Source organism: Hylobates moloch, unplaced genomic scaffold (assembly GCF_009828535.3).
Source record: "Hylobates moloch isolate HMO894 unplaced genomic scaffold, HMol_V3 SCAFFOLD_19, whole genome shotgun sequence".
NCBI lineage: Eukaryota > Metazoa > Chordata > Mammalia > Primates > Hylobatidae > Hylobates > Hylobates moloch.
Window position 1 is genome coordinate 48,682,068 of NW_026652294.1, and position 18,302 is coordinate 48,700,369.

The window sequence follows — 18,302 nt, forward strand, 5'->3', positions numbered from 1 at the left end:
AGCCCACAGTCTACACAAAGTGCATTCAAGTAAGCAGGTCTTCCTGCCGCCGCCCCCCCGCCCCCCGGCCTCCTAGAACCACTTGGTGCCTGGAGGGCAGGTGGGGGAGGGCGTTCCTGAACGGAGGCTGGTTTCCCTCTGCGGGGAGGAAACCCCATTTCCCTCCCACCCCTAGGCGCTTGCTACGTCTGGCCCGGCATCAGACAGGAAAGAACCCTTTCTTCCCAGCTTGTAGGAAGTCTGAGCTGGGCCCCTTATCTACCCACAGCACTTCCTGGACCGGGGGCCTGGACCGGGCTCCGAAGGGGCTGGCTCCCGGTCTTGGTCTTGGCCTCGGCGCCCTCCTTTCTCTGCGCTTTGGGCAAGGGAAGCTGCGGACGGCAAGGTCTCGGCTTTCGTGAGAGCCTGGTGGAACCGGTGTTCCCCGCAGGCTACTCTGCGGGGGCGGGGGTTAGTTCCGGCCTTCCCGGCAGTATCGTCTCCCTCGTGGGGGCTGGGGAGGTGCCCCCAGGGCTCCCGGAGCGGCGGCGTGGCCAAGGCCCGAACCGGGTCTGACATCTAGTGGCCTCCTGGGCCCGGGCGGGGCGAGGGTAGGGCAGGGAAGAAGGTGGAGGGCAGAAGGGGAGGCGTGGAGCGAGAAAATCAGGAAGCGCGGGGCCAAGCCGGGGAAGGGCGGCGGGTCTCGCCCCTGGCACCCGCTTTCCTCGGGGCCCGTCCCGTCCCCCAGGCCTGGCCGACCCCAGGTCCTTCCGTGCGCAGTCGGGACTCGCCTGGGCGAACCCCGCGGCCCTCGAGGCAGGCCCGGAGGAGCTCCCGGCCCTCCATCCCCGCAGGCCGCAGACCCCACGCACCCCCTATCATGGGGGCCCCGGAGGGGGGTCGAGAGGCCGGGCTCACGGTGGCCGCGGTTCGCCCACATGCGGGCCCGGAGCTGGCAGGGCCCCGTCCCGAGCGTGGCCGCAACCGCGGGGACGTGGCACGTGCGAGGCAGCCCCGGGAGCCGCGTGCGCCACTTCCGGCCACGGAGACACCGCCCAGCCCGCCGCCCGGTTGCCATGGCGACGCCGTCGCGCCACGGCCCGCGGAACCGGCCGAGCGACCCGGGCGCGGCGCGGGGAGGCTGGCGGGACGCTCGGGTAGGCGAAGTAGGCGGCCGGGCTGGGGGTGGGAGCGGAGCGCGGAGGGGTGCGGGGCGGGGACGGCCCAGGTGAGCCCCAGCTGCGCAGAGAGGGACCGCGCGGGGCTCCCGAGTAGCAGCCGGCCTCGCACCTGCCCCCTGCGGCCGCGCACCGGACTGCGGCGCCGACCCGCACCCTGGGCCCGAGGGCTGGAGGGCTCGCCCGCCCTCCCGGAGCCGCAGCCTCTCCCGGTCCAGGCGGCCTCTGCCCTGGCCTGCCCGGGTGCCGGGTCTCTGCTGAAGTTAGAACCGAGACCCCCGCTTGCCGGTGACCCCGAGTTTGGATCTTTGCTCCTGCGCCGCGTTCTAGAGCAAGGTAGGGTGCAAGTGGACCAACCAGCCTTTGCCACGGCTGCCCTCTTGAAATCTGAAACCGGAGCCACCGCCTCTTGCCCGGAGCAGGGCCCGGGCTGCAACGTGGAGCCGCAGGTCCCCGCCTGTGTCTCCCGACGCCCCCAGCTTCTGAGCGCGAGGGTGGGAGTTTCCCGAGTGGGAAAGCCCCACTCCAGTGGCCTCGGTGGGCCTGTGGTGGGTCTGGCCGGTGCCAACTGCGTTGAGGGCGGAGCTGTCGCCACCTTGACACCTGGGAGATGGCAGGGCCACCCTCCCTCCCTCCTTGCACTGTCCCCGACTGTATCAGGGAGCGAGGATCATCCGTGTGGATCGGGGGTCCCGTTCCCAGACCTCTCTTTTCTGGTCGCCCTCCTCCTCTCATTCATTCCACCTTGGCAGCCTTTGTGGATTTTCTGACTCCGTAAATGAAGTTACATCTAGGGCGCCTAGATTCTGCCCCTTTGTTTTAATAGCTAATGAAAAAAAAAAAAAAAAAAAAAAAAAGCTTTGCCACCTCTTCTAGATGCCTGGATTTCTCCTGGTGAAATCTGATGGAGGCAGGAAAATACCAGGCGGCGGCAGCCCCACGTCCTTGCATGCGGAGCCTCCTAGAGCTGGAGGTGGAACCACCCTGCTTGTCCCACTCCTTTTCTTTCTTGCTTTCCTTGCTTTCCTTGCTTTCCTTCCTTTCCTTCCTTCCTTTTTTTTTGAGATAGAGTCTTGCTCTGTTGCCAGGAGGCTGGAGTGCAGTGGGCATTATCAGCTCACTGCAGCCTCCATCTTCCGGGTTCAAGCGATTCTCCTGTTCCAGCCTTCCTAGTAGCTGGGATTACAGGTGTGTGCCACAACACTCAGCTAATTTTTGCATTTTTAGTAGAGATGGGGTTTCACCATGTTGGCCAGGCTGGTCTCGAACTCCTAACCTCAGGTGATCTGCCCGCCTTGGCATCCCAAAGTGCTAGGATTACAGACGTGAGTCACCGTGCCCAGCCTTGTCCTACTACTTTTCTGCCCTCACCACTTTTCCTTGGCAGGCAGAGCTTGGGCTCCTGCTAATACCGGGGTAGTTCAGTGGCATTAGATGGCATTGGTGGAGGGGAATGAGAAATTAACCCCCTCTAAAAGTATAGCTTCACTGGGAAGAAGCACTCTACTGTCTGAGCAATTCATAAATGAATTTTGGGAATATACAATGTCACAGATTAAAAGCAGACCATCCTGTGTTCTTCCAGCCCCAGGAGCTTCTGCTTGGTGTGGTGGGGCTAATGGTGGACAGCAAGGGAGTATGGATTTATTAGAGATGGCTGCCATCTGGCTGTCTGTGGCCGCAAACCTCATGTGTCAGCAGTGCGACTCTTCCTAAGGTGCTCTTAGGACCAGATTTCGTTTTTGTAAGATTGCTCTTTGATGGAATGCCTACTTTGTGGCAGGCACTGTGCTGGGCGCTGGCACACGTTTATCCACTTCCTCTTTCTGTATTCAGTAAGGTAGATCCAGATATCCTCCCACTTTATAGATTAGGAAGCAGGCTTGGAGAAGGAACTTGGCTTGTCCAGGAGCTGATGGTTATAAATAGTGAGGCTGTTTTGAAATCACATCTCTCTAACCTGGGCTGCACTGGGCCTTTCATGGGCCGTCGGCCCTCTGGCTTCATGGGCCCCTTCTTCCATAAAAAAAATAATAACAATTGGCCCGGCGCAGTGGCTCACGCCTGTAATCCCAGGACTTCGGGAGGCGGAGGCGGGCAGATCACAAGGTCAGGAGTTCGAGACCAGCCTGGCCAACATGGTGAAAGCTTGTCTCTACAAAAGATAGAAAAAATTAGCCAGGCATGGTGGCGCACACCTGTAATCCCAGACTCGGGGAGTCTGAGGCAGGAGAATCGCTTGAACCCGGGAGGCGGAGGTTGCGGTGACCCGAGATCTTGCCATTGCACTCCAGCCTGGGCAACAGGGCACGACTCCATCTCAAAAAAAAAAAAAAAGAATAAAAATTATATTTTACAACTGCATTGGTATAAAGACAAGTATAATCCAGACTGGATTACAATTAATTTTAAAAACAAAACATTTTAGGGCTGGCTCATGTTATCTGTAATCCCAGAGCTTTGGGAGGCTGAGGCAGGAGGACTGCTTGAGACCAGGAGTTTGAGACTAACCCGCGCAACATAGTGAGACCCTCTCTCTCCAAAAAAAGAAAAAATTAACTGGGCATTTTAGCATAGCTGTAGCTACTTGAGAGGCTGAGGTGGGAGGATCCCTTGAGCCCAGGAGTTCGAGACTGCTGTGAGCTATGATCATGCCACCGTATTCCAGCCTGAGTGACAGAGGTAGACACTGTTTCCAAAAAAAAAAAAAAAAAAATTAATTAAAATAAGTTTTAAAAAATTGCAACATTTTCCTCAACCCTGAATGTTCATTTTTTTCTTCTGATTTTCATGGAAGTGGAAACATTTTGGTTTGTAAGCATTGGGAGCTCTCTGTCTTGTGGGAGAAAGGAGCTCAGTGTTTGGCTTCAGGCTCTGCTGCCTCCTGGGTACCTAGTTCCTTGGTACCTGATCCAAGCAGCCTGGATGCCCTGGGTCCCTGGGCTGCCTGGGCCAGGACAGCCGCCCTAGGAGAAATGGAAATGCAGCCCCTGCAGCTTGTTCACCCTCCTGTAATGCCTTCTCTCTTACCCTTTGGTCAGGGCCTGGTGTCTCTGCATGCACCAGGGCTTAGTGCCATGCTGGCACCAGCATGGGGAGGATGCAGGAGGACTGGCATGGGATGGGGAGCACCTCCTGGGAAGCCCCTTCTTCTTGGGGCTACTGGGGTGCTAAGAAAGTACCCTAATAGCTCACACCACACTTTGCTTTCTCCTTCATCACATGCTAGGACATTCTAGGGCAATTGAGCTGTTTTCCCCTTCATCCATCAAGAAGAGATATCGGCCTTTCCCTAGTCACAATCTTTCCTAACTCAATTCAAACCCTGCTGTTGATAAGGAGGGCTGTAGCCAGCCCAGGCTGCCCACTTCCCAGCCTCCCCTGCTCTGCCTTCTGCCCCTGAGGCTGTGCACCATGTGCAGTGTCTGGTCCCCAATAATGAGATTAGTCCTGGTTGCCTTTTAATAAAATGCAGTGGGCACGGGGAGGGAGAGCGATGCTTGGCTCAGTGAAGCTCTGCGGGTCTTGCTGTCCTTAATGCGCTGATTGCATTAAGTGGAGCCTGGCTGCAGGTGGGGTGAGTGGGTGGGGACGAGGGTGACTCTCACAGCTCTAAGCTCCAGAAACTGTGAGAGATCTGTCAACCTCATCCTGAGCTGTCACAGAGGAAGGCAAGTGACTGTGTGAGGGGCTACGTGAGCCCCCTCTGGTTGCAAGATTCTGGTCTGCAGGGCAGTGGAGCCCTTGGGGGTGGGGAGTGGCAGCTTCCAGGCCTTGAAGCTGCTGTCCACAGTTCTGCTCTGAGAACACAGAGGGCCCAAGAACAGCTGGTGTCCCAGGGCCACCCAGTGAGGAGGGAAGGGCGAGAGAGTATTCTCGCTGTCAAGACTGGGAAATGAGGGCCACGATTCAAAGCCTTGCTTCCTAGGGAGAAATCTCACCCAATGTCCAGGTTTGCAAATGCAGCGGACACATTTGTGGTGGGTCAGATTCTGTCCAGAGATATCAGAATGTCGATCCCTGTACACCCCCACCTCTGGCATGGGACACAGCCCTTCCCTGCACACAAATGGGTTATCCGTTTTGTCCAGTGAATGGCCTCACGAGAGCCCTGTTGCGGAAGGGATCTTCCGCACATCTCCCGTAAAGCACAGAGCCAAGCTCAGAACCTACGGACTGCGGTCGCCTGCAGGCCAAACATGGGCTTTCCTTTCATCCTCACACTTAGATTTTGAAGCCTCGCCTTTGAATCAGAAGCAGGCCGCTGTCATTCCAGAGGCCGCTGTTCATCTCTGGCTTCCTCCCAGATGCTCAGGTGCCCCGGGTCCCTGGGCTGCCTGGGCCAGGACACCCGCCTTAGGAGCAAATGGAAATGCAGCTTCCGCGGCTTGTTTGCCCTCTTGTAACCCCTTCCCTCTCCCCTTCGGTCAGGGCCTGCTGTCTTGCACGCACCAGTGCTTAGTGCCATGGTAGAACCGAGGCGGGGAGGACGCAGGAGGACTGGCACAGGAGGGGGGGCACCGCCCGGGAGCTTCCCCTGCGTCAAAGCAGCTTCCTCAGCTCCAACACGGACTCTTGCTGGCTTCAGTCTCTGGAAAGCCTGACAGCGCCACCCTAGTTCCTGGGCCTTGGAAAGGCCAAAGCCACGAGCAGGCAGCCACTGTTCAGCAGGAGAGCTAGAGACGCTGTTGCCCACAGACATCACAGCAGGGGTGCCGTCTTCCGTGTGCACACTGGGACGGGTCTTGGAGGCCCAGATCAGCTCCTGGCTTGAATTTGTGCCACCCTTACCTGAAAATTGCGTCTGCACAGAAGCTCATTTGCACGCCCCTTGAGGGCAGGGACCAGGCCCCGACCGTGTTGCCCCAGCACCTGGCCGAGTGCAGGTGCCTGTGGGTCGAGTTGAGCTGCTATTTGCTGATGGGAATTTGGGGGCATGTCGCTTGTCCTCGTTGAGCCTCCATTTCCTGGCCTGTCAAATTGGGGCAATGCTCCTGTTATCCACACAGTGTCATTTAAGGGTGACATGAGAGATGGCATGAAGTGCCCAGCACAGAGCAGGTGCTCACAGGCTGTTGGGTCCCCACCCTACTGACACACCAAGCACATGTCTGCTCTGCCATGGTGGGGAGCAAACAACGTTATGGTTCTGGCTCCCCGGGAGGCCAGGCAGGGCATTTCACTGAAGGATGTTGAAGCTGCAGGCAGTCGTCGCTGCGAGAAGAGAGCCTGGCTCTGATGTCCGCTGTCTCCCAGGGAGCCTGGTAGGAAGGAAGGAGTGGGCAGTGGCCCCTCACTCTGCCAGCCTCTCCTGCCCTTTGTACTCCACGAGGTGTGAGGAAGTTGCCTGGTCGCCCAGTAGAGGGAGGGGTGATGTCCCCTCTGTTCTTCCTAATTTGTAGCTAATCAGATTCTGCCTGCAGCCATGCTCTCTGGAGATGAATCTAATAAAGGAGGCGGCGACCTGGAGAGGAGGACAGACGACAAGTGACCGGGGCCAGGGTGGGGGGGACAGCATTTCTTTCAGTACATTTTCCTGTTAGACTCGGGGTATTAGAGACCCAAGGATTCCCAAGGAGGAGCGACAGCTTCCCTCCCTTCGAGGAGCAGACAGGGCACTGCGAGGGTAAGGAGGCTCCGGGAGAGCCTGGGGACAGAGTGATCTGCCCACCGCGGTGCCTGAGGAGTGGAGGCAGGGCTGTGGGGCCCACAGCAGGGAGCCAGGCTGGGCCATGTCCTTGGATTCTGTGAGCCCAGGCGTCTCCTCTAGAGGGCCTAGCAGGAACAGTGGGGGCTGCAGATGGAAACGGGCAGGATCATGCCATGCAGTTGGCATTTCACTGGCACTCTGGGCCACTTGTGCAGGGGACAGCGTGACCTTGGGAGCTGGCTTTGTCTCTGGCGTGTCTGTCACGTTGAAGAGGGAGAAGCTGCAGGCCCTGACTTGGGTGGGGCAGTGAGGATGCTCAGGAGGGAAGTGAGGGGAGGGGTCCCAGCATGTGGCGGCCTGGGCAGCCTTCTGTGGAGGAGCTGAGGTGTCACCTGGGCCCGGAAGAAGGGCAGCCCTGCTAGCTAGTGGGGAGGGCATGAGAGGACTTGGTGACAACGGGAGAGGAGGTGACTTGGGACGAGCTGGGTTTGGAGCGTCTGTGGGATGTCCAGGTAGAGATGAGTAGTGAACCGTCAGAAATGGAGCTTGAATTTGGGGCGGCGGGGACAGAACTGATACCCGTGTAGGTGACAGATAAGGACAGAGGCAGGAGTTCCTAAAATAGGATTTATTGTTGGCTGGGGCTTCTGGAATCCCGTATTCCCGTCCACCCTGGGAATGTGGATTGGGGCTATGTTTCTGGGAGATGATTTGATGGAATGTGTCAGAAGTCTAAAACAGAACCTAGCCCTTGTTTCAGGATTCCCTGCAGAGAAGTTTGCAGATGACCACATCCTGTTGTTTATTTGGTGGAAAACTGAAAGCTAGCTAAATGCTGAACAATGGGAACTAGTTGGCTAAAAAATGGCCATGCAATGCAAGAGTGTGAGGTTACGAAAATGATGATGTGGGCTTGTATCCATTGACATGAACATCCATGTGTGCTATGCTCTCAGTTAAAAAGCAGGTTAGAAAATGGAATAAATGATCCTGCTTCTATAAAAGGATGCATATGTGTTTTAGGAAGAAGGTGTGTGAGGATATAGATGAAATTCTGATGGCCTGTCATTTTATCTTTTTTGCTGATCCATATTCTGCAGCGCGTGTGGATTATTAACACACACAGCCCCTTTTTTTTTTAATTAAAAAAATTTTTTTTTGAGACAGAGTCTCACTCTGTCATCCAGGCTGGAATGCAGTGGCACGATCTTGGCCCACTGCAAACTCTGCCTCCTGAGCTCAAGGGATTCTAGTGCCTCAGCCTCCCGAGTAGCTGGGATTACAGGTGTGAGCCACCATGACCGGCTAATTTTTGTGTTTTTAGTAGAGATGGAGTTTCACCATGTTGTGGCTGGTCTTGAACTCCTAGCCTCAGGTGATCTACTCGCCTTGGCCTCCCCAGGTGCTGGGATTATAGGTGTGAGCCACTGCGCCCGGCCCACACGCCTCCCCTTTAATGGTGGAGTTGCCAACAGTTGTCCGACGTGGCAGAGAGAATTGGGGAGCAGAGAAGGAGCCCATCACTGGGAGGGACTGAAAACCAGCTCCTGGGCACCACAGGGCAGAGCATGTGCCGGGTGTGAAGGGGGTCAGTGCCCCTGTGCTGGCCACTGTCCCCCTAGTTCTGATACAGTTGTTGCCAAGAGAGGCTGGACCGTGGCAAGGGGCCAGTGGGGAACCGTCCGGGGCGGGCTGGGGGCAGCAGCAGTGCTCTGGGATCTGCTTGTGGTGGCCATGGTGGTGGCAGTTGCAGTGGCAACTGTGGGCCATGGCAGCACTTTTCCGTGGCGCACAGGCTGCTGCCGGGTGAGGGAAGAGCAGGCGAGGCCCCGCTTGTTCTCCTCTTGCCGCCTCTCCTCCCATCCTCAGCTGCTGGGTGCCCTCCTGCCTGGCATGAAGCTGTGCAGGCACTGGGCACTCCTTGGGCTCTTCGCGGGGCTTCTCATTCCTGCTTCCGTAGGAACCACCCGCTCTCCTTTCCTCCTGGAGGGCCACGTGGGGCTGAGCACCTGGGACAGCCCTGCTGAGCTCTACCCGGCCCCCTTGCAGGCCTCCTTTCTGGGGGCTTTCAGTTTTGGAAACCTCACCTGAGGGCCCCTCTAGAGTGCGGGTCCGCCCCGCCCCGGGTGTGGAGGGGAAGTGCCCTGTCCCTGTGTGCTGACAGGTACCTGTGTGCAGCATGGTCAGGGCACTTCTATTCTGCAGGCGCGGCCGGGTGGGGAGCGGGGCGAGGGGGCGGGCGGGGGTGTAGGGGGAGCGGGGCTGGCTCTCCTGGGTGCGGGGTAGGGAGGCCTCCTCATCGCCAGCATGGAGTTAAAAACCAGGATGGGGGAGGGAGACTTCCCATTTCTCCCGGAGATGTACTTCATGATGCGTCTGGAGAAAAGGTGTGACCAGCCCTTTCCTTCCCGTCAAGGAGCGCGCTTGCCTGTGTAACTCACTTGTAAAGCCCACCCAGGGAAGGCCAGGGCCTCATGAAACAGAAAACAAAGCCAGGCACTGGGCCCTTGCGCTCACTAGAATTTGGGGTATCTTTCCTTGTACCTTCACCGCATATGGAACTCCTGGCGTCGTGTCCCGGGTCACGCCTGTCCCTGTGGGGAGGCTGGGCCCCTCCCCCCAGCCACTCCCGAGACCTGAGACCTCTGCTCCAGGACGATGGGTGGGAAGAGGCTTGGGGGTGGGAGAGCGAGCGCTGCTTCCAGCGGGAGCCTCGGGGGAGGGTGGCGGGGCCGCCATGGGGGGAGCCGCGCCGCATCTCAGGCGCAGTCTCTAGGGACTGTGCGCATATGTGGGGGGACATGTGCATCTCAGGGGGGCTGCTCGCATCTGGGGGTGCTGTGTGCATCCCGGGGGGGCTGTGCCCATCTAGCGGGGGTGGTTGTGCGCATCTGGAGGGGGCTGTGTGCAACCCGGGGGGGTGTTGCGTGCATCTAGCAAGGGCGGCTGTGCGCATTTCAGTGGGGGGGCTGTGCGTATCGGGGGGGGACCGTGCTCATCTCCGGGGGCGGCTGTGCGCATCTTGGGGGGTGTGTACATCTCGGGGGGCCTGTGCACATCTTGGGGGGCTGTGTGCATCTGCGGGGGCTGTGTACATCTCAGGGGCTCTGTGCGCATCTCAGGGTGCTGTGCGCTGCTCCTCTGACCTCTGCTCTTTCTTGCAGCGTTTGCCTCAGCATGGAGGGCGGGGCCGCGGCATCCACCCCCGCAGCGCTGCCTTACTTCGTGGCCTTCTCCCAGCTGCTGGGCCTGACCTTGGTGGCCATGACTGGCGCTTGGCTCGGGCTGTACCGAGGCGGCATTGCCTGGGAGAGCGACCTGCAGTTCAACGCGCACCCCCTCTGCATGGTCATAGGCCTGATCTTCCTGCAGGGAGATGGTGAGTCCCATGGGCCGCTCCTCTCTGCCCGGGCTTGTGGGGATCCCTGAGAGGCAGTTTGCAGGGGTCTTGTCACCCCTGCGGTCTCTTCTGGTTGGACAAATCTAAGATTCTAGAAAAGACAGAGACGGAAGCTGGTTCAGAGCTTGGGGAGATGGAATCCAAACCCAGGCTCTGAGGTTGGTGGGTGGCCGCTCCTCTCCAGCCTGGCCCAGCATTTTCACCTGGTTTCCACACACAGCATCCAAGGCGGGCACTTCATGCAGCAGAGGGAAAGGAATGGGGCTCCGAGCCAGGCCCTGCTGCAAGGGTGGTTTGAATTGAGGGAAAAAACGTAATCATATGTGAGAGTTTGTATGCGTGCGTGCGTGCGCATGTGTGTGGTTGTTCTTGGACTTGGCAGAGCTAGAGCGCCTCCCCCTGGGGCAGGAGCAAGGCAGTGCTTGGCCTCCACCTGCCTCCAGGCCAGGGATCCAGGAAGCGGGATCTGCATCCGGTTGACCTTCCTAGAGGTGGTCCTGGTGACAGCCACCCCTGAGCAGCAGAAAGCTAAGAGGCATTCCTCACGTGACCTGGCTTTGCCCACCTCTTCTGGAGGCCAGAGATCAGGCTGGGATCACAAGGTTCTGCTTGGGAGCCAGGGGCCTGCTTGCTAGGAGTAGGACCATCTGCCCAGGCTTAGGCAGGGGCCTGTGTGAGGAGCCACGTGGCTAACAGGTGAACTCAGAGGCTGCTTGCTGCCTCAGTGTGACCAACAGTGGACCTCAAACACAGCCTGGAATTTGCAGGACACCTGACAAGAAGGTGGGTGGGGTGGGGCGTCTACTGGGCCCGGCAGCTCCTTTAGGTGGGAACAAGGGCAGAGGCGCTGCCTTCACTGCCTGTCCTGGTGGTTGGGACTGTGGTGCAGCCTCCTGCCCTGCCCTCTTTGTGCACAGCTGGGGGAGGTTGGAGGGTGGGGGAGGGGTGTTAAGGTGCACACAGCCCTAGGTGCCCTCAGAGAAGGCCAGGAGCTGCCCAGAGTCCCCAGGGAACCTGGCTTTCTCCTCCGGTTCCTGCAGCTAGGCTCCTGTTACAAGCTGTCAGCTCCCATCACCTCTCCACCAAGGTGCCTCCTTGCTGCTCCCTGCAGGAGGCCTCACGTGCATGCGGATGCACTCACGTTCCCTCTCTCACCTCCCACAGCCCTGCTGGTTTACCGTGTCTTCAGGAACGAAACCAAACGCACCACCAAGGTCCTGCACGGGCTGCTGCACGTCTTTGCGCTCGTCATCGCCCTGGTTGGTGAGTTCCTGGGCGCGACCTTCCCTGCCCCCTGCCTGCCTCTTCAGGTATGGCAAACAGCCGCTTCACCGGCTCTGTTCCCTCCCCAGAGCCGTGATGGGCCCGCCCCCACCCCAAACATCCCCTGCAGGGCCACTAGGTGCTGGCAGCCGTCGAGCTGGGACTAAAGCCCAGAAGTCCCGCTAGCTGGTTCCCTTGGGTCATCTTACACCTTCCTTTTCCACGTCCAACCCTGTCCTCACATGACCTATCCCTGGCCCAGGCTTGGTGGCAGTGTTTGACTACCACAGGAAGAAGGGCTACGCTGACCTGTACAGCCTACACAGCTGGTGCGGGATCCTTGTCTTTGTCCTGTACTTTGTGCAGGTGAGTCCTTCCAGCACCCCGGGCCTGGGGCCACCTACCAGGGAGGTGGGAGGGGGAGGGGAGGTGGGCTGAAATGTGCCTCATGGAAGGGCCTGATTTCTGGGGTGCGTGCAGGTGAGAGAGCTGCCTTCCCAGGCCTGTGTGGGTGCAAAGCTAGGATTGGCGGCCAAGGGTGCCCAGCTCCCAGGCGCCCCATGGCTGACTCAGCACGTTTGGCCACAAGCCCAGCTTTCCAAGTGTGCCAAGGCCTCAAGCGTTGGGGGACCGGTCCCTTGTCCCTAAGCGCTTAGTGCTCCTCCCACCACTGTGCTGAGGAGGGAGGAAACCAGGCAGGGCTGAGGGGCTCACAGTCGCCGTGTGGGCGCGTGGGTGTGGGCCTGGGCCGACCTGGGCTGCTGGGGTGTCCGGCTGCCCTGTCCCGGAACCGCCTCCCTTCCTTCTAGTGGCTGGTGGGCTTCAGCTTCTTCCTGTTCCCCGGAGCTTCGTTCTCCCTGCGGAGCCGCTACCGCCCACAGCACATCTTCTTCGGTGCTAGCATCTTCCTCCTTTCCGTGGGCACCGCCCTGCTGGGCCTGAAGGAGGCACTGCTGTTCAACCTCGGGTGAGTGTCCTGGGTGGGAAAGGGCAGGGCCTGGGCCACCCTTGCACAGACCTCACCCTGCCCTCGGCTTCCCTAGCTGTGGCTTCCTGAGCTGCCTCTTGTGGCCTCACAACTGGTGGCTGTAGTTATGCTTGCTAAGATTTGGGTGCATGGGGCTTGGCTTTGGTTAGCTTTCTTGATTTTATCCTTTCAAAGAAACTTCTGGGCTATGGGCACCCTATTTATTCCCACCACGCAGCAGGATCTGCAGGACAACTGCTTAGAGCTAGAATATTGATCTCGATTTTTACATTACCCATCTCTTTCTGTCTCTGAGCCATAGCTGGAGATTGCTGGTTGGGGGCGGGGGGATGGTTGTTCTCTTCAGGCAGGGTAGGGAGGCAGGGGCTGGTGCTGGAATCCCCATGGCATCTTTAAGGCCCAGGATACGAAGGGCATTTGGCCTAATTGTGACCCCTTGGGCAGCTTCTCCCTTCCTTTCACCCCTGCAGGGGCAAGTATAGCGCGTTTGAGCCCGAGGGTGTCCTGGCCAATGTGCTGGGCCTGCTGCTGGCCTGCTTCGGTGGGGCGGTGCTCTACATCTTGACCCCGGCCGACTGGAAGCGGCCTTCCCAGGCGGAAGAGCAGGCCCTCTCCATGGACTTCAAGACGCTGACGGAGGGAGACAGCCCCGGCTCCCAGTGATGCGCCCGGCCGGCCCTGGGGGTTCGCGGGGTGTCTTCTTGCCTGCCCCTGCTGAGGCGTCTTCAGGACTGCAGGCTCCAGAGAGTGGCTCTGGCAGCAGGCGGGCACATGGGTGCAGCTGCATCTATTTGAATGTTGCTTTCTGGGGTCAGGTCTCTGCCTCCTCTGCTTCTCCTTTCTCTGCTGCTATAGACCAGTTCATTGTGTGTAGCTCCCCTGTCTCTGTTGCCCCCTTCAGTGCAGAAGGCTTTGGGTAGGATTTCGGGTGGTCAGTCCTGGTCGCAGAGCACAGATCTTTAAAGAAGCGAGAGAGGAGGCCCCACCCTCCCGGCAGCAGATGCCTGGGGCAAGGCCAGGGGAAACTGGGGGGGCCTCAGGGACAGGCCTGGAAAGGCCACGATAGCTGCTGAATTCAAACAAGGAGTCCCTCCAGCCCGAATAACACGTGGCACAAGTGGGCCCGGCCTTTGGCAGAGGAGCAAGTGATACGATGTGTAAAGTATGTTGGTGGTGAGAGCAAGGTTCCCCAGGAGAGGGGAGGGACTGGCCCCTGGGAAGCTCTGAGATGAGGCTGTGGCCCAGCTGTAGTCCTGAACTTCCTCTTCTTTAACCCTTTAGCCCTAGGACGGCTTTGGTGGGAGAGGGGATAGAAGCCCATGACTTCAGACAGACTTTCTCTTGGCAGATGCAGGCGGGCCTCCTCCCAGGCTGCTCCAGACATGGGGGTTGGAAATGGGGGGCACCTTGCAGCCCCTTCCTGCTGGGGCTCCCTCCTTCTAGCACCACCCCCTTGCGGCTCAGCTCTGGTTTCCTCTCCCAGGCTCACCCAGGCTCTGCTCAGGCTGGGAGGCAGAGGCCACAAACCTTAGAATTTTTTAAATGAAAAAACCGCTGCTGCTGGCTGTGGCTGGAGCCCCCCGGGGCTGCTGGAGCTGCTGCCTCTGTTCTGGAGGACGAGCCTTCTCCTTATCTGGTGCCCATCTTTCCAGGAAGTCAGGACAGATCAGAACTAGAGTCATCCCCTGTGGTGTCTGCACATCACTCCAGCCCCATCAAGAGTGTCCTGTTAGCTGAGTCACCATTTGGCTTTGGCCTGGAAATAGTGTGATTAGAACACTGACTGTGTGCAAGGCCAGGAGATCGAGACCATCCTGACTAACCAATGAAACCCTGTCTCTACTAAAAATACAAAAAAGTTAGCCGAGCGTGGTGGTGGGCGCCTGCAGTCCCAGCTACTTGGGAGGCTGAGGCAGGAGAATGGTGTGAACCTGGGAGACGGCGCTTGCAGTGAGCTGAGATCGCGCTACTGCACTCCAGCCTGGGTGACAGGCTCAAAAAAGAAAAAAAAAAGAACATTGATCATGTGCTTCTTGGATCTGGTGACTGTTGTCTCCGTTTTCCTTGTTTTGGGAGGTTTGAGGAGCATGGCTTTGCTTGAGACAGACACAGACACAGTGTACTTCAGTGAAGAGCTTAATATACAATTTCCAAACCTGACGATGACTCTTATAATGGCTGCCCTTTTCCTACCTGAGGCCGCCTTAGAGAAAGGGCCAGTCTCCTCTGATGCTCAGATTTCCTGTAATTGGCTTTTGCTGTGGCTCCTGCCTCAGGCAGTGTCATTTCTGGGAGCAGGTGGTTGTAGTCCAGGCCCCTCCCCAGCAGGGGCTGCTCAGGCTCCTTCGAGCCCCTTTCCCCGCCTCCTCTCAGCTTGTCCGGATGACAGTGTTCGCCTCCTGTTTAGACTGTACACTCTTCAGGGGTAGGGGTGCCATCAGTTCTTTAATCAGCTGGCACACACTTGTGTAGTGAAATGTTTACATGTGGGAAAACTCCGCCTTAGACAAACTACCAAAGTACAATCGTGTCTCTCCCTAGCCAGAATGCTACAGAGAGAAATGGAACCTTAGATTTGCAACAAAAGTCTATAAACTGGTCTGTTTGCCAAAGTGAACAGTGGATGACTAAGGAGCTGAAGAAGGCGCCCAGAAGCAGATTTGTGGTGGGTTATTTTATTTTGCCTGTGGCCAATCTTCTGTGAAATACAATGTGCTGTTGGTGCAACAGATGATTCAATAAATGTCTACAGCAGACCCTCTCGCCTGTTATCTTCCTTTACTGTGGTAATGAAAGGAGCCAGAGCTTTTAGCAGCCAGAAACATGACGTTAGCTCTAGGCCTGAAAGAAATTGAATATCCGCAGGCTGGGCACAGAAGGTAAAGTGATTAGTGATATTGATCATGGCCTAGGGTCTGAAAAGGCCCAGCGGTTGTCCAGTCCCGACCCAGCAGAGGCAGTGTTTCCACATGGTTAGATAAGCCCTTTGCTCTCAGCCTGAGAGGGCGGCCTGGAGGGCGGAGCTGCAAAAGCCTGGTAAGAGCCTTGGCAAGGAGGGTCCCCCAGTGTTTAATGGACCCCTTTCCCTTTGAAATCAGTCTTTTTGATCCTTAAGAAGAGGAGCAAAGCTTTTGGAACAAGCTGAGATTCCACTTTAGATCCATGTACGTGGGTCAGGCAGAAGGTGTGTTTTTGGCAAATTTGGGTTGGGATTGCACTGTGCACTTTGTGCCTTGTCACTTAAAGCAATGGTCCCCAACCTTTTTGGCAGCAGGCACAGGTTTTGTGGAAGACAGTTTTTCCACAGACCAGGGCTGGGGGTGGGGGATAGTTTTGGGATGATTCAAGCACATTACATTTATTGTGCATTTTATATTATTACATGGTAATTAATAGATAATGAAATAATTATACAACTTACCCTAATGTAGGATCAGTGGGAGCCCTGAGCCTGTTTTCCTGCAACTAGACAGTCTCATCTGGGGGTGATGGGAGACAGTGATAGATCATCAGGCATTCGATTCTCCTAAGGAGCACGCAACCTAGATCCCTCGCACGCGCAGTTCACAATAGGGTCTGCACTCCTATGAGACTCTAATGCTGCAGCTGATCTGACAGGAGGTGGAGCTCAGGTGGTCATGCTCACCTGCTGCTGCTCACCTCCTACTGTGCAGCCAGGTTCTAACAGCCACGGACCCATACTGGTCTGTGGCCCTGGGGCTGGGGACCCCTGCTTAAAGCAATTTAAAAACTCACCAGAGCTCACTATTTAAAGGGACCCAACAGCAAATCCTCTAATAAGGTAACAACAGGAGTCCCTGCTTCCCCGCATTGGTCTCAACTTTGTCTTCTGTATTGTAGCTGGTCTCTAATGTGTAGGAGCCAGGGCGGAGAGATCTTTTCCTTAGGGCACCTGTAGAGTCCCTCCTGAATCAAGGGTTCCGTGTGGACCTTTATTTTTATTTTTTATTTTTTTGAGACGGAGTTTTGCTCTTGTTGCCCAGGCTGGCATGCAATGGCGCAATCTCAGCTCACTGCAACTTCCGCCTCCCGGGTTCAAGCGATTCTCCTGCCTCAGCCTCCTGAGTAGCTGGGATTATAGGCATGTGCCACCACACCCAGCTAATTTTTGTATTTTTAGTAGAGATGGGGTTTCTCCATGTTGGTCAGGCTGGTCTCGAACTCCCCACCTCAGGTGATACACCTGCCTTGGCCTCCCAAAGTGCTGGGATTACAGGTGTGAGCCACCACACCCAGCTGAGTGTGGGCCTTTATTTACTGAAAAGCATTCAAAGCACATGGCTTGATACATGTCACAAACTGGTTCCTCAGCATCTCATTTCTGTTTTTTTTTTTTTTTTTTTTTCCACCAGCCTCTGAATCTTATGGGTCTCTCTGAATATTGAAGTGATTCCAGTCACCAAGGGATGATGCCTCCCTCTCCAGAGAGCCACTTCACCTCTTCCTCTACCAATCTCCGGCTGGATAACAGCAGGGACCTCATTTTCTTACTGGGGTCCCAAAGCGACTCCTCTTGGCTGGGGCATAGAGTTATTTCTCCAAACAAGCACACGGCATTTCCCAAGCCATCCTCCCGGACCCAGCGCCTGCGCTCCGTGGGGCGCCATTCGGGTTGCTTGCTCTTTTCAGACCATCCCTTCTGAGAGAGGAGGCAGCGTGGTGGAGGGAAGAGCTGTCAGTGCGGCTCTGATTCAGAGGCCTACCTGTGCCTCTGTGACCCTGAGCAACCTCAACTCTCAGGATCTGCTTCTGCATTTGTTTTGGAGATAGCAGTGTCGTCTGTCGAGGTGTGAGGAATACATTAGGGAACATAGGTGAAGTCCCTATCACAGTGTCTGGGACACAGTGGACCTCCCAGGAGGATGCCTGTTAGAATGGACTCTGAGCACCTTCTCTTCTATGCGGGCTGTCTCTTTAGCACAGGGCATTCCAGACACGATACCTGTTATCAATGCCCCATCTTATTCCTGAGAATGGAATAACTCGGCTGCCAAGACTCCAAGCTCCTCCAGCTTGTTTTTAAAGCTGAAAGAGGGTGACTCCATTCCCCGCTGGTTCGCCTACCCATTCGTTCCCAGCTGACCGCAGGGGAGTCTGGCCACCATGTGCACGTGCGTACTGTGTCTGCCTGCAGTTACCAAAGGGTACCTGTGAGCAGATAACCAGGGGAAGAAAATCTGACTTGGTGCTTCGGAGGATCTACACAGACTTCTGCTTAGTTTGCTGTTTGCTTCTACTCTGAGTAGCTTTTTATTAAGGTTGAGGGTAAATTCTTTTTAAGAAGTATTAATAGTTTTTTTAAATGAATCATTCCTTTTCCTTTCCTCTAATGTCCCAGGACTTCTTAAAAAGCTGGGGGTTTGGCCAAGTGTGGTGGCTCATGCCTGTAATCCCAGCACTTTGAGAGGCCAAGGTGGGAGGACAGCTTGAGGCCAGGAGTTTGAGACCAGCCTGGGCAACATAACAAGACTCCATCTCTGCAAAACAAAACAAAAATTAGCAGGGCATGGTGGCATGCACTGTGGTCCCAGGTACTTGGGAGGCTGAGGTGGGTGGATCACTTGAGTCAGGAGGTCGAGGCTGCAGTGAGCTATGATCACACCACTGCACTCCAGCCTGGGTGACAGAGTGACACTCCATCTAAAAACAAAACAAAACAAAACAAAACATCTAGGTCGGGCACAGTGGCTTATGCCTGTAATTCCAGCACTTTGGGAGGCTGAGGTAGGTGGATCACTTGAGGTCAGGAGTTTGAGACCAGCCTTGGCAACATGGCAAAACCTTGTCTCTACTAAAAATACAAAAATTCGCTGGGCGTGGTGG

The 18,302-nt window shown here is 56.7% G+C and overlaps 1 protein-coding gene across 3 annotated transcripts; it reads left to right on the forward strand.

Moving 5' to 3' along the window:
- The first annotated feature begins 346 nt into the window (after positions 1-346).
- LOC116458839 (transmembrane ascorbate-dependent reductase CYB561) lies at positions 347-15,214 on the forward strand. 3 transcript variants are annotated; one of them, XM_032138878.2, is made up of 6 exons: positions 347-450; positions 9,972-10,186; positions 11,372-11,470; positions 11,733-11,836; positions 12,280-12,437; positions 12,929-15,214. In XM_032138878.2, the coding sequence occupies exons 2-6, from the start codon at positions 9,985-9,987 to the stop codon at positions 13,119-13,121; spliced, it is 756 nt and encodes a 251-aa protein (XP_031994769.1). In that variant the 5' UTR covers positions 347-450; positions 9,972-9,984; the 3' UTR covers positions 13,122-15,214. The 3 variants fall into 3 exon arrangements, with proteins under 3 accessions (XP_031994769.1, XP_031994768.1, XP_031994767.1); XM_032138877.2 differs by lacking the exon at positions 347-450 and adding an exon at positions 1,069-1,136; XM_032138876.2 differs by lacking the exon at positions 347-450 and adding an exon at positions 1,092-1,493.
- The last annotated feature ends 3,088 nt before the right edge of the window (positions 15,215-18,302 follow it).

Bases quoted from the DNA above. Each gene is read 5' to 3' on its own strand.
- LOC116458839 (XM_032138878.2), top strand. From the start codon at position 9,985: ATGGAGGGCGGGGCCGCGGCATCCACCCCCGCAGCGCTGCCTTACTTC. The intron at 11,471-11,732 runs GTGAGTTCCTGG...TCCCTGGCCCAG, and splicing joins GCTCGTCATCGCCCTGGTTG to GCTTGGTGGCAGTGTTTGAC. The intron at 11,837-12,279 runs GTGAGTCCTTCC...CCTTCCTTCTAG, and splicing joins TTGTCCTGTACTTTGTGCAG to TGGCTGGTGGGCTTCAGCTT.